Genomic DNA, 15,583 nt, shown 5'->3' with positions numbered 1-15,583 from the left:
CTCGGAGCGTTGGTAGGAATAAAATACGAGGAAAGGCAGGCTTAGTGAACACAGTCCATTTTGTTGTTTACATTTGCTTACTGGAAATGGGAACTATGGAGAAAAAATGAAATACAGTTTTCCTTTGTTCTGTAAGTGACAAAGCTATCAGCCAGGCAATTGGTCTGTAGTATTCACACAGGCACAGGGGAAGCAAAGTAGCAAGAAAATTACTGTCACTTTTACTCTCTGCTTTTCTGGACAAACACATTTTCAAGGACAAAATCATCATATTTCATAATTGCTATTAGTGGATTAGGATTTGTTTGGGTTGCTTTTTCACATCCAGTGCTGTGTAACGCAACACACAACCTCATACCCTAACCTGGGAAATCATCAGCATTAATTCTTATGAATGTTCAATGCCAGCAAGCTTTGCCAGATCAGACCTCAGCTTTTCTTCTGTTTTCAAATCACTAGAGGATCTTCCTCGAGGATTACTGCTATGAAACTAATAAAATACTCAGAATCATTCTATTGGGTAACAAGTCAACAGACTGGCAGATGAACCAGCTCCCTCCCTGTGGGCTGCTACAGTGGGATGTAAACCAGACATAATTATTTTGCCTTCGTAGCTTACAAGTAAGAAATAGCTGATCAGTAGCAGATAGTATTAAGGTACAGGCTCACAAAGCTGACTCAGATAGCTACAGCAGTGGATTTTTGCTTCTACCCTGCAGTGGGTTGGTGGCGCATCAAGTGTAAGCAGCCCTCAGGGAACATGCCCTTAAATTTACCCTTCAGTGACAACACCAGTAGCTCTGCTGCAACACATACTGCTCACTTTCAAATCTATTTCATATTCCAAGATCAGCTTTTCAGAACACTCCTTCCTTACAGGCAGAACAGTGCTTTTAACTTTTTCCTTTGTATTTCATCCCGTTCTCAGTCAGTCGAGCCCCATTCGCACCCTATGCCATATGTAACAAAACGTGTGATCTGCTGCCCTCTATCCTGACAGGATTGCTTCTGGCTTACATTCTGATTCACCCCTATTCCTGAGAGGGCTTCAGGGACATCAGAGTGTATATTTAATGAATACTTAAGAAGACATTTCCTTACAGATAAAGGCAAGATGAGTTTTCAACGTGCAGTGGGAAACTGGTGAAAATCTTTAGGTATGTATTTGTAAGTACATGCAGAAAAAGCCAAAGTAAACATCTTCACAGGTAAAGAAAGCATGACAGAAGTCAGTCTTTGGGATTTCTGTGAATTACTGTGCATTGCAACCATAGCTCCTATTCCACAGACCACAGGGCTGGGCTGATCAGCTCTACAGAAAGAAAAGGAAAACAAAAATCACATTAACCTCTATGAAATCAATGTGGGGTTACCTACAACCTAGTAGCAGTTTGGTAGCTAGTGGAAGCATGGTTTTGGTGCTGCTTGATGGAAAAGTCACTCCCATGCTAGATTGGGATTTTGTCCAGCACCCTGGCATATATACAGGTGAAAGTTTGAATTCAGAAACATCTCTAGAGCAAATACAACTGTTGTAATCCATTGCGTTCTTCAGATGGCCGAAAGTACTGCGCCCGGAACAGCAACACCAGCGTTGAAGATCTTGTTTGCCCCGAGGAAAACAATGTATTTTCAGAATACACATAGTAACCAAACAGACTGCTGCTCGGGGATTGAACCAGAGGCTTTTAATCCATGAAAGGATACCTAGACCGTTGTAGACAGTTTACCTATACATAGCAACTGAGTTTTAGTAATTCCGTGTCACACAGTGACAGCAGAAAGTCCCAGCAGAAAGTGAGCATCAGACCCTGAAGCCTCACTGAGCACCACAAGTGGTGCCAGAGGTTCTCCAGCCTTTTTATTAAGGAAAGAAAAACACACAACAACAAAACAAACAAAACTACAGCAACAACAACAACAACAAGCGGGGGCGGGAAGTGCCTGTGAACATTTCGCTTGGTTCTACAGCACCGAGACAGCTAGAGCTTTGGCAGGCGGCATAAGCTTTAGGAAGAACGAGGTGATCCCAAACACAAATGTGGCTTGCAGAAAGGAGCAGAATCACGTAGAAAGGTTTGGGTTGGGAGGGACCTTTAGAAGTCATTTAGCCCAGCTGCCCTGGAGCGAGCACGGGCATTTTCAATTAGATCAGGAAGATGAGTCCAGACGGGGCTTTCACCAGCGGGAAAGAGGGCTTACTGACAAACCCAAGTTCGGTTTGCCTTGCCCCGCCGGCACACACGGAGGAGGTAACTTCCAGCCGCCGAGAGGCCCGAGCAGTGGCGGGGCCTGCCGGGGCAACGCAGACAGCCGCGGCGGGCAGCAGCGAGCAGTCGCAAGGCGGCATTGTCCCGGAGACAGACGGGCCGGTTTCCTGCTGGAGAAACCGAACGGCTTAGGCTTCGGAATACCCGGAGGAGGCCGAGGGAGGGCTTCTTGGATCAGGCCCGGGGCGACACCGCAAGGCGCCTGCCCCGCCAATCGCCGGCGCTTGCCGGTGCCGCCCCGCCGTTGGCCAGGCGCGGCGGGGAACGGCGGCCCGCCATGCCGAAGCGCTCCTGCCCCTTCGGGGAGGCGGCCCCGCTCCAGCTGAAAACACGCGTGGGGCTGCGGGAACTCAGCCGCGGCGTGCGAGGCGAGGAGTACCGGCGGGAAATCTTCGGTAAGGCGAGGGGAAAAGAGCAGGAACAGTCGCCCCAGCCCCGGGCACGGCCTGCACCCGCAGGCCTCCGCCTACCAGCTGCCGCTCCCCGCGGGCCTGGTGGCGGGCGGTGAGGGGGTTAAGCCGCTCGTAACTCTCCTCTCCTCCCTCCGGCAGAGAGAACCCGGCGGTTGCTCTTCAGGGGCGCCCAGGCGTGCATGGAGGGCGCTTGGCCCGCCAGCCCCGCCGCCACTTGCGCGGTCACCCGCTCACCGGAGCCGGCTGGGGAGGCCCAGGACGGCAGCGCGGGGTGTCGCTGGAGCGGGCAGCTGCTCATAGGCCACGACGGGAAGCTGCTGAGGCGCCCGGCTGCCATGGAGAAAGGTGAGGGGCCCGCCGTGGGCTGCGCACCGGCGCTGTTGCGTGAGCCGGGCTGTGGGCGCTGCTCGCCGCCCGCCGGCCTGCGCCGCAGACATTGTAGGAGCGTGCGTGTGTTCCTCCGCAGGTCTTTACTGCCTTCTTTTGCTTTTAAAATGAAGTGTTAAATTAGATTTGCGTTTCACTTGCGGACTTAAAATCTGCTGCACGTGTGGGCTCCTTAAGAATCTCTTAGCGGTCTCACCACTGAGTAGAAAAAGAACCAACAAAGTTATAAGCAGTGAGCCCGGTGCCGGTGCCTGCACGCGTGTTGTTCTGCGAAGTGCTGCCACCTGTAGCTGTAGTGCTGAGTAGCCTTAGGACTTTGTTTTGCTGCAAGTTCATGCCTTCTAATCGCATCTTTTCCAAGCAGTTCCACCTGTAGGAGTCTCCAAAGCCTGTTCGTCTTGTGTAAGAATCGCTGATGTCAAGGAAGCATGTACACAGTGCGACCGGTTTGTTTGCCAGGACTGCAGCAGGCTCTGCAGCTGCTGTAACACAATTACCTGTTCCTTGTGCTCCACTGTTGAGTAAGTACCTTGTTTTTAGTTCAATTTCCCTGAAAATTTGTTACAGCATATGAACACCTAACAGGTATCTAGCTCATCTATGTAAAGGAGTTGAGGTTGTGTTGCTTTAGCAGCAGTAGAACTATCTGAAACATGGAAAATGAAATGTCTGTGTTGTGTAACCAATCTCGGTGTAAGTCAAGTTTAGCTGCTTATGTAAATGCTTTAGAAGGTAAAAATTCCTCTTGCCTTCCTACCAGCAACACAGCATACTGGCCATGATGAATGCATTCCCAAGGAACGATACTAAGTTTTTGAGATCGTTGCCAACAGTTCCATGATATAAAGAAATACTGAGTGTGCTGTGTGGGAGTCCTGTCCAGCTGATAATGGAATAGGATGGCATTCTTTGTTGTGGTCCAGACACAATACACACACTGACATTGTCTCTTTTGGTTTTCTTTTTCTTCTTTCCCTAGTTATGGTGATGTGGGAGAGCAAGTTCTCTGCAACGGCTGCTCAGTGTTTCAAGTCTGAAACTTGATAATAGCCTTTATGGCTAAGATGTCTGTACATTTCATGAAGTCTTCTCCTTTGAGCATGTGAATTAAATATGTACTTTCTACATTTTATATCTTTATATTGTACTTTTTAATATTGTAGCTAAATAAACTTTTATATTTTGAGGCTTTCTAGATTATTTCCAATCAACCTTCTCTTTTTCCTTAGTCGTGATATACCTGTCCGGAAGGGGCCACTTTTTGCTTTTACATGGTGTTCCTTATGTGATGCAGAATTTAGAACGTTTATCCAGGGTCTCTTCATATGTTGCACCTGTTAGCACACACTTCAGTGTGACGAGAAATCAGTTGCTCATTGTGGTACTAGTAGGTGAGTGTAAATTGTTGTGGACACACAGCAGTTTTTGTGAGCTGACTAGAAAAATCAGCCAGGCTTGAGTGCTCTTTCAAGCAGAGAAGTTGCTGATTTCTGGTTAATTTTTTTTTTTAACTGCTACAAACAACTTGTGGTTATGAAAAACTGACTGTGAGCCAGCAATGTGTGCTCACAGCCCAGGAGGACAATCACATCCTGGGCTGCATCGGCGGCCTGAAGGAGGCAATTCTTCCCCTCTGCTCTGGTCCATCTCTGGAGTACCCAGCACGATAAAGACATGGATCTGTTGGAATGCATCCAGAGAAGGGCCTTGAAGATGAGCAGGAGGCTGGAGCACCTCCCATATGAGGACAGGCTGAGACAGCTGGGCTTGTTCAGCCTAGAGAAGCTTCTGGGAGGACCTTATGGCAGCTTTCCAGTATTTAAAGGGGGTCTACAGGAAGGGTAAGGAGGGACACTGTTTCAGGGAGCATAGTGATAAGGATGAGGGGTAACAGTTTCAAATGTAAAGAGAGTGGATTTAGATCACATCAGGAAGAAACTATGCTGTGAGGGCAGTGAGGCACTGGGATGGATTGTTCAGAGAAGCTGTGGATTCCCCATCCCTGCAGGTGTTCAAAGCTAGGCTGCATGGGGTTTTGAGCAACCTGGTCCTAGTGAAAGGTATCCCTGCCCTGCAGTGAGCTTGGAACCAGATCTTTAAGATCTGTTCCAACCCAGCCCATTCTGTGATTGCTGACAGCTTGAATGGTTTTAATTGTTACTTTCCATGGTAACTCATAGAAAGGACACTTGGAGTTTAAAAAAACCTTTTTCTCAATCATTAAGTGTCAGAGACTAATTTTCCTGCAGTCTTTCATGGAAAGTGGCTTGTTTGTATAAATGAATCTTCTACACCATAAACTTCATATTGTACTGAATTACCAAAAATAGCTTGTCAGATGGTCTAAAGAAATGGTCAGCATTCAAGTGTACATCTCATAAACTAGCTCATTCCTCATTTTCCTTTCATGTCATGGCAGAGACCAGTGTCCTTAGTATTGTTTAACTTAGGAGTTAAACTATCATTAAGCAGTACTGGAAAGCTCCTGAAACAAATTTTCTTGTACTATTTTTGCTATGTTTTTAAAAATAAACCCACCAAACCTGTGATCTTGCAAGCCAATCACATTGGTCTTTACCTAAGGAAACTGATCACTTCAGTGGCTGATTTCAGACTGTAGGGAAAAAGGAGCAGATTTGAGAGAGAAAAGAAATTCTCACGGCACGCATAGCTAAGGCTCTGTTTCCCAGATTATTTGCCCTGAATTCCCAAAGCAAGTCTGCCATGCCTGCTTCCCAGTCTCCTCAACTGTGATTAGTATGTTTAACATGGATTAACGTTTTTTACCTCTTCCCTTCCACTCCAGACATTTCTATTTGAAGAAACGGACAGGCTCTTGCAATGCAAGTTGAGAGAATTCTCTCTTGTGGGGACATCTTTCCTTGACATGCTCACTGGGTGTTTTAATGTTTCAGAATACTGCAGCTAACCAAACAGAAGAATGAATGCTTTCACAAAAGAGTGAACTGATAGTGATTGTACCTCTTCATAGCTGCACCCCTTGTGGGGGATCAGTTTGCTGCTAGGTCAATCATCTGTGTATTAGCCTAGTCTAGCTGATGGATTTGGTTTGTTCCCCTCTTCTGTACGCTTTTTAGCCAGTTAAAATGGGAGACTTTATAGTTCTTACTCCAGTCTTGATTTTGAGCACCTGTAAAATGTATTTTGTCCCCACTTCAAAGTAAACAGTTGAAGTCAGTCAGGTGAGCTCACAGTGAAAGTATTATTCAGTGTACAATAATTCCACTGTATTATCTACCTTTCCAAAACTGTAATAGATTGTTAGGATGATGGCAGATCTCTGGTGCAGCTCCCAGCTGTCGAGTATCACAGGGTGGGTAAAGATGTTCCTGTGGTAATCATCTTGAAGCTCAAAACTGAGTTTATGTATGGGAAGGATCTGTCAGTTACTGCATTTAAATGCTAGTTTGGGGAAAGAATTTTAAGACTTTGCTTTGTTTCATTTGAAGCTATAGGCAGTGAACAACAGTGCTTTTCAGTCAAGAATATTTTTCAGACTGAAACCTTTAAATATGTGTCTGCTTTTTCTCATTCTCTCCTAAGGGTGAAACACTGTTTTGCTTCTAGGCTCCTGGAGAGATGAGACATGTTGTTTACAAATTATTTGGGTTTCAAAGGATATGGTTTTATTGCTCATTTAGTCACTGCTGTATTTCTTAGGAAGCTGTCCTCTGTAAATAATGGCATGTTATTTCATGGCTTAAAGTTCTCATTTGTTATCCTGTGGTCTGCCTATTGAAAGATAGTTGTTCATTAGGATAGATACCCAATGTGGAGTGAAGAGTTGGGAGAAGAGAAAAAGCAGAAGGGCTGGAAGAGAAATATTACAGGATGTGAGGGGTAGGAGAGGAGGAGCACAGAAGTGTGGTCAGTTTTCACATAGGGGATGGTGCATCATACATTTACTACATGATGCAACTATGAGCTATTTGTGCTACCTCTAATTTCAATCTGGATTCCACTAATGCTGACTACCTAGGCATGAAGTCCTCAGTGCTTGGGGAAACTCTAGTTAGCATAGAGCGTGGCAGTGTACCTCCACTCTGTGCAATGTCAAGCTTGTCCCCTGTTCTATGCAGCAGTTTACCACTGATTGTCAGATTGTAAGCTTAGATCCCAAGCTATTGTAGAATCATGTAAGGCTTTTCAAGCAGAAGGAAGAAAACCTCTAGTCACACAACATAAGCACTCTGCCAGTGGGCAGAACAAAGTTGCTGCAGCAGCACAATGAATGTATAGCCAAACTTTGTAGCATAACACTGAGTATTACAGCTTTGCAAATGTGAAATGAGAGGCTTGGTGGGAAGCTCTTCGGAGAGTGTCCTTCCAGCAGGTGTTTGCTTGAGGACAGATAAGGCTAAGAAAGATCATGTGTACCCTGATGCCGAGTTTCCTTGTGCTGTTTCTTCCACTTTATTTAGGGGTTTTGGTTACTGAATACTGCAGGAGAAAGCAACAAACCTTTAATATTGTGGGGTTTGTTCATAGTGAAGCAAATTGATTAACCTGTTAAAAGCAGCCAAGAGGCTTCAGAAAGAGACTGCCACTATTTATTTTTTTTTCTTTTGTGTTGATACTTTAAAGATGCTGAAATACTGTACTTTTTATAGCTGATTGTGTTTTGAACCTTTATCATTGCAATACCACTGAATTTTAATGATATTTGCTGGTGGTATGCATTCTGGGCTTTTGGCATTTTGGTTTTACCTTTAGGAAAAGCCTCAGCTGGAATCACTTGTAATAGAAGGTTTTAGTTCTCATGTTGTGATTTCCATTCAAACCTAGTTACAAAACAAGTAACCTATGTTACTTTTCTTGAAGAGGTTTTTATCAACAACAACCTCTCAAAGAGGTTATAATATTAACATTTTGTGGTTGTAGGATTTACTTGAACTTTAGGATTTATCTAATTGTATTTTCTAACATAATTTTACTCAGATGCAATAGTTGAAATCATCACCCCTTTCTCATTTGTTCAACATGCTGTCACTTTGTAAGATACGGATGATTGTCCCTTCTTACCTCGACAAAGACAGTTGTAGGTGGTGGGGCCAGTGTCCACTTGGTAACCTGCATAGCAATGTCAATATCCACACAGTATCACCAGGCACTATCATTATCTGTTCTGCATAAATGCATGCTCTTAAACTTGCGCTGAAGTTCTGAAAAGTGAGGGTGGTTCTTTGTGCAGAAGGTCCCTTTTAATCTGACTGGAGACGCAAGAGAAAACAATCCTTCGCCCTACCTTCTCAGTAGCAGTTTCACGTTATAGCCACAGGGTGGCACCACTGTGTTAGTTTTGTGGGGATTGTTAGCCAAGGTCTTCGTTTTTTCCCTCAAGTCTTCACAGCTTGGTTGATCCTGCTATAATTGGATTGCTAGTTTGAGAAAGGAGGAGCTTATTTTAAAACATCCCCTTCATAAATACGTAGGCCCAGAACAAATGTTTCCAAAACTAAACTTTTTTTTTTTTTTTTTTAAATTCAAAATACTTTGCACCATTCATGAATTATAGCCTGGATTCAAAATGGACAATTTAGGGTGTCTACAAAGACAAAAGCAAAATGTAAGGCCTATGTGTAAATACAAATCAATCCTGTTATTTTTTCTCTTGGAGGTTTAAGGTTCCAGTGTCATAAACAAGGGTCTATGCCACATGATATCTAAGTTACATTGCTCTTTTCTTAAAGCAACCCCAGTGAAACAAAAAAACCTTCAAGCACCTGCATTTCACATTTTGCTGCAATAAATTAGCATATCACAAACAGGTAGCTTCTCATAACGATGTGAAAGAACACGGTGGTCACTATGCTACAGTAGGACTGTAAAGCTGGGCTTTGTAATGAACAGAACTGTGCTGAGCGAGCAGGCTAATATCATTGTAAGGCCACTGTCTCTCATCACTGAACGGCAATGGCCACTGGGTGATCATCCTGATGGCTGAAAAAAGGTGAGGGTTTTGCCATGCTTTGAAGAGAACAATTTGAGGAATTACAAGCTAGTCTGTCTAATCTCAAATCTAAGGAAGATGACAATCTGAATCCTCATAAATGCTGTGTCCAGCACTACATCCAGGCATGTGAAGAGCAAGAACATAATCTGGAACAGTCAACAAAGATCTATCAAGGGCAAATCATGTCTCACCAAACTAACTACCTTTTCTGATGAGATAAGCAGCACCAGATAAGAGCGAAATGGATGTCATTCACCTTCATGTTAGCAAGGTGTAAGGTGGGTAGAAGCTTTGCTGGGCTGTGACAGGCAGGGCAAACCCAAGCAGCAGCATTGCTCTTTGGCTATTACATGGATGCCTTTGCTAATGACTTGGACCATGGGACAAAGGACAGAACCCTTAGGTGGTCCCCAGATGATACTGGTTTGGGGGCAAACTCAACACCGAAACAACTTAGGAGCCTCAGCAAGCCATGGAAGTGAACTGACAGAGGGACTCCTACATTTGGTGAGGGTCAATGCAGAGCCCTGTCCTAGAGACACAGTCATGCCATTCATAGCAGATGGCATAGCTCCAGATTAAAACCATCACCCCTTGTCCTATGCTGGGTGGTGACTGACTAGAAAACAGCTTTGCAGAAGAGGCACTGGGTGTCCTGCAGGGCAGACTGCACCCGAGTCAGTGTGTCCTTGCCCTGGTAAACTCTGTTGGGCTGCATTAGCTAGAGCAGAGGCAGCACAGTTCCCTTATGTGTGAGGTCCATAGGTGGTAGTGTCACACATGGAGGCCTAGCTGTCCTGAAGACCCTACAGCATAGAGGAAAAACTATGGGAGCAGAAGTCTGGCAACTTCCAGTTTGCAGATGAGGAATGGTTGTGGCCTATAGAGTTCATCAAAAGCACAAGTGTTTAGTGATTTCTGTTGGGATTGCAAGGTTTGCAGCTCTTCATGTGTGGTGCTTTAGAACACACTTAGGAATTCACAGTACTGTTGGTACTCTTCAGCACTCTTAGTCCTGCTTCATTCTTCAGTTCTCCTAAGCACTGATTGCTGGTAGCTGTCAGAATTGAGGAACTGGTAAAAGGAGATGTGGTCTGAATATGTCCACTCTTACATCCTGTTTACTCTGCTAGAACTACTGATATGATGAAACTTACTCATATCCTTAAGTGTTTCAGCGAGCTGGTCTAGAATTCAGCACTTCACAGAATATAAGATTCCTGAGCCTAAAGAAATAATCCCATTTTCAGCCAAACAGCTTAAACCCAAAAGCTAATGTACTTTTATGTACCTCAGTCCCAGCAAGTTTCAGTTTAGGAGCTTGACTCTCCCCCTCTTTCTTGCACTGAGTAATACCTCACTAAATGAGTAATCTGATTGTTCTGATTTCTCTTTCTGTGATAGCAAGATTATTTACTGCCCCAAATGAAATGTTAAAGTGTTTTTAAACTCAGTAAAAACAAGCTTAGAGACATGAGACTGTAGTCAGTTAGGGTACACAGTATAAGGAATGAAAGTACAGTAAAATGCAAGTCTGGAAATACATAATCAGAGTGCAGAATTCACAGTCTCCTCAGAAAACTATTTTAAAAAAGAAAGCCAGCTCCAAGTATTTAATTTGTAGCTTGTTTCATCTTCTGCAGAGTGCTTTAACTCCAGGTTGTTCTGGAAGTCCTCGCCTCTCTGAAAAATAGAGAGCTTGTTCTCTGCTGTAGTCACATCTGTTGCTACTTCCTAGCGGCTATCTTTGTAAGTCAGATACCTGGTGTAAGATGCCTGTGTGTTCAGGTCAGATTTTCACATGAATGCAAGAACTTTTTTACTCAGCTATCACAGGGAGTGAGGAAATTCTAAGGAAAATGGCTTCACTCGTGTGAGTTTGTGTGGGCACTGCTGAACACAAACATCTGTAAATCCTGAAATAGCTTTTGTTCCTCACCTATCCAATCCTGCAGTACCGTCTTAGTGAGACCAAGAACTAGAAATTACTGTAAAACAAGCTAGAGGGAGTTTCCCTCTTTGCTGGTACAAGTCTTCTTCTCCGTTTGCTCTGTGCACATTCATATAGCTACGTATTTTGTGGTTAGGATTGTTGCTGTAACCTTTTTTCTTATGTCTCACACTAACTTTGTCTCTTCTGTGCTGCTGCTACTGATAAAGAGCTTGTGCCCATCTGTTCACCTTAACACTAATAAGCTTTCCATTTGTGTACTGCTGTCCTTGCATTGCTGAAGGGATCCTGAGAGTTCATGACACTGTCCCTTCCTTGCTGCTGGCACTTGTAACCCACTGCAAAATGACATAATTTGAGATCTTTTATTTTTTCCTTAGTGCCAGGTCTTTGGTTGTGTTTTACACTCAAGTGTAGGTTTGAGCTGTTCCTGAAAGATCTGTAACGCTAATTCACGTGTGGTCTCTTCTACCCAAGTGAAGTGAAAACTTTCATACTAATGAGTGCTTCAGAAGCACTGTCAGAAATGAGACTGCCCTTTACAGGTTAGTGGCGTATTTCACCAGGACATCAAAACTAGTTCAAACCTCAACACTTGTTCTCTGCATTTTCTCAAGAATTTAAATCCTTGTGAGGCTTTTAACTTTAGTCCTCCACTCAGAATATTTTCTTAGTTTGCTTAACTCGTGCTACCATCTGTTGTTCAGTAACTTCTCAGAGCCAAGGCGGCTGATGGAGATCTGAGTTCCCTTAGATCAGCACTTGGCACTGTGAGCTTTCTCACAACCCAACAAGCAGTTCCAACAGTTGCATGCATGAATCACTTAAGTTATAGTACCCTGCAGCACCCTGTAAGAATGGAGTTTGACAATCTGGTCAGATGCCACACAAGGAAAAGTGCTATGAACTGAGCTCCTTGAAAGGTCTGACATAAATTTAAGATCATTATTATGATACCTCTTTTAATATAATGTGCTCTGAAGTTTCATTTGGGAATACCTAGGCTGTACTTAAGCATTTATCATTAAGCACCAAAGAAATTCAGTAGGCTGGAGGGTGGGTGTGCATTTGTTAGAGCAAACCATTCTGACATGTTCCCTATGGCATTTAATGTTACTGAGAGACAGTTTGCCCCAGCAGCAGAACTGCTCTTCACATGCTTTTGAGTCAGTCTATATTTAAACCTGTCTCCAGCAGTATTTTATTTCAGTTGTTTTAGTATGGTTTGCTTAGCTGTGGATACATTCTTGCTTATGCTGTATGTTTGCTGAAAGATTTGCTATCATAGAATTGCTTAGGCTGGAAAAGACCTTTAAGATCAAGTCCAGCCATTAACCTAACACTCCTAAGTCCGCTGCTCCACTATGTGCCTCAGCACCACACCTACACATCTTTTAAATTCTTCCAGGGATGGTGACTCTACCATTTCTCTGGGCAGCCTGTTCTGATATTCATTTACTGTTATGAAAACACTACAAAACAGCATTTGATTCAGAGGGACTTGAAGGTTTGCAAGAGGATAGTGTGGATTCCTTGCTGATTTCATAGCAGACAGCTGATTGTACCAAAACCAAGCCCAAAAGACTCTAGTGTAAAGCAGCCTAGGACCCCTGAGCAAACTGAGCTACACAGCTCAGGATAGCATCCTGCATCTAATCTGTGTTATGGGCTAGTGTTGTCATTATTTGTTTAATGACAAGCATTGCTTTGGCCGAGCACTAAACACAAGGCCATTCACAAGAGAATTTATGGAATCCATACATTTGTATTTCACTTAGCTGCCTAAAGGTGGGGAGGGAGCAATGTGGAAGTTACGTTGTCTTGATTTTTCTTACAAAGCTGCAGCGCAGACTAGCTGGAGCCAAGCAGGGTAACTATAGGATGGGACAGTGTCATCCAGGAGCAGGGTGTTGAAACTTCTTGGGCAACTTCCACAGAGCTGCCTGGCAGGACTTCCCCGAGTTCTTCTAAGAAAATTGGATCAGTAGGTATCCAGGGGATAATGAGGAATGGGTGCCAGAGATGGAAAAGTCTCAGTTGTTCTGCAGAAATAGGATGGGAAAGGACATGATTAAATCTTGTGTTCCAAGAGTTTCACCTGTTTTGTTGAGTTGGCTTGCAAGCCTTTCACACCACTAGAAAAGTGGATTAAACAGGTCTCAGGATGTACAGGCTGCAGGCTGAGGCGGTGACCTTGAGGATGCTGAAGAAGGTTGGTGTTAGTTTCCCACACTGTAAAGAGTTCTTAAGAGCTTGTAAGAGTTATAAAGAGAATATGTAAATATCTTCCATCAGCAATTTCCAGTTACTGTCTTATCAGGGATTTAACTCTTTTTATAGAGAACTCTGGATAGATTAAACTTGATAGCTCAAACCACAATGAAAAGATACACTAAAGGGCAGAGAAATAGTCTGCTTTGTTTCCCCCAGGTTTCTTACATTTATCATATGGAAACCCACGCGAATGTAGGGATGCCCTGGAACAGAAATGGATGCCAGGCAGTGAGGGATGACTAGATCTATTTTTTTCTTTAAGGCAACCAACTCCCTTCTAACTCTGCTAAAGAAAGGAGTATGTTGCAAAAGGTGCTGGGCAGTTCCCTCCTCTTATCCCAGTGATTTCTAGCTATGCTTCCGGAGCAAAACTGGTATTAAAAAAATACTTGGAACTCAAAGGAAGACACACTTTCTCCTTTGGTGAGGCCAGTATTCATGCCAAAATACATCAGTCAAGATTTGTCAGGAAATTTGAAGGTGTAGTTTTATATCATGTAGTACTACGGGTTTGGGTCAGGTGACAATGCTTAACTTGCCCAGCTTTGCTACACTGAAGAACTGCAGTTGCCAAAATAAGATTTCATAAAGAATAACAGTTGATAAAACATTATTTGATGGAGTACAGCTAATACATCCATTTCTAAAGTCACATACTTGGTAATTTTCACTATTTTATATCTTCTAGAAAAGGCACCACACCCAGACCAGCAGCATAGTCCTGGCCCACACTGGAGGCTATGACCAGGACTTTCTCTTAGTTCATGTGCTACAGCAGACAGTGTTCATAGAAGGAAGACTACACTATAGCTTTAACTACCCTTCCTCCTGCTCATTAAATCTTCACTTGTCTGAGACAAGGAAAGAGGGTCTTGCAGCTTCCTTTTACCATTTAAGAGGAAGCTTAACAGTATTTGGTGTCTGAAGTCTCCACAGCGACCCAAGAGCATCCAGCATCAAGACACTACCCAAGAGAAAACAAATATTTAAAGTAAGAGGTATTCTAACAGCTCATAACACACCCTCCAGGAGGGACTGCAGGAGATTAGAAACAGGCTAAGGCAAGTTAAAGAAGAATGAAAGAAGGCAGGATGAGGAAGGAATCTATTGTTTCTCGTCTGCTGGGAAGAGATGGGGGAAGGAAAATGGTGTCATAAAGAAAAAAAGCAAAAGGCAAAGAACAGGAATTCAGACAAAACTGACTGAAAAAAAGACAGGACAGGATAGAGCAGCCTGGTCTCTACAGGTAACACCCAGCAATCTGTATCCAACCGCCATACAGCAGGGAAGTGAAAGGCCACCTCCCTGTGCCAGCTTTTTTTCTGCTCCCAGGAGAGGAGATATGCTCTGCAGCAGAGACAGATGGCACTGCCATTGCCTGTGCTCCTGTGGGGGATTTTTCCAGATGGGGAGTTGGAAGCTTCTTTGTGCTGCTACAGCTTTCTTCTCCAGCAGCCCTCAAGTGCTCAGGGCCTCCACCAGTCTGCATACCCGCGTCATCTGCTGCTCAGGCGTGTGCACATGCATCTCAGTACTGTGAGCATGGTACAGCTGAACCTGTTAGAGAAATAGGTGTATTTATATCTAGGGGTTTCTTCATGTTGAAAAGTATCCTTGTTGCCTTTTCCATTCTTGCAACATGTGCCAGTGTTTTTTTCATTATTAAGAGATTGCTAATTAAAACTGAGCTACCAACAGCAAGCTGAAAAGAAAGATGACACAGCTCTTGCAGAGAGAAACACCAGACAACACTGAATCACTTCATCAGTCTCAGTGCTTCCCAATGTTGTTAGGATACCTCTCCTGCCTCTGTCAAAGCACAGGTGTGACAAGGTTCTCAGTTACCTGGAAAATCCCAGGAAGCATCACTCAATGAGCTATTTACTAGAATTTTTTTAAAGCTCCATTTCAAATAACAAGCAGCCACCTCCCATCTCCACTTCCTTAACAGCTGAACAAATCAGCACAGAAAGTAAAACTCTGGAAAGGTAACATGATTTCAAGTTTGACAAAAAGTAGAGGGTGATGCCAAGTTTAATCCCATTATCTTACAAATCACATTTATGACCGCCTCATCTACGTAACAAGTACATTTTGTTCTGCTCTCTTATACTTCCCTTCCTCTGCAACTTTGCAGTCTGCAGTTGCACCAAATGACCTTGTTCTTTCCACTTAGTTTTTACTATTTCATTTTATACTCCTTCCTGGACTCCTGCCTTCCCTTTTAGTTTCATTTTCCCCTAATAATACCACAATAAGGAACAATTACAGAAGCTGAACCATATGGAAAGCTTCATCTATGCTGCAACACTCT

The 15,583-nt window shown here is 43.7% G+C and overlaps 1 protein-coding gene across 1 annotated transcript; it reads left to right on the top strand.

Annotated features, from left to right (window-relative positions):
* The first annotated feature begins 2,389 nt into the window (after window positions 1–2,389).
* Window positions 2,390–4,259, top strand: SIVA1 (SIVA1 apoptosis inducing factor). The gene is made up of 4 exons (XM_054162206.1): window positions 2,390–2,665; window positions 2,822–3,028; window positions 3,435–3,591; window positions 4,050–4,259. Exons 1-4 carry the CDS (start codon window positions 2,548–2,550, stop codon window positions 4,105–4,107), a joined length of 540 nt encoding a protein of 179 aa, XP_054018181.1. The 5' UTR covers window positions 2,390–2,547; the 3' UTR covers window positions 4,108–4,259.
* Window positions 4,260–15,583: the final 11,324 nt, after the last annotated feature.

This window comes from Dryobates pubescens, chromosome 5 (assembly GCF_014839835.1).
Source record: "Dryobates pubescens isolate bDryPub1 chromosome 5, bDryPub1.pri, whole genome shotgun sequence".
Classification (NCBI taxonomy): Eukaryota; Metazoa; Chordata; class Aves; order Piciformes; family Picidae; genus Dryobates; species Dryobates pubescens.
This window is presented reverse-complemented; position numbering and strand designations above follow the sequence as displayed.

Excerpts from the sequence above, each read along its gene's own strand:
- SIVA1 (XM_054162206.1), top strand. The coding sequence starts at position 2,548 with ATGCCGAAGCGCTCCTGCCCCTTCGGGGAGGCGGCCCCGCTCCAGCTG. Across the intron at positions 2,666-2,821 it reads GTACCGGCGGGAAATCTTCG|AGAGAACCCGGCGGTTGCTC; the intron begins GTAAGGCGAGGG and ends TCCCTCCGGCAG. Across the intron at positions 3,029-3,434 it reads CCCGGCTGCCATGGAGAAAG|TTCCACCTGTAGGAGTCTCC; the intron begins GTGAGGGGCCCG and ends TTTTCCAAGCAG.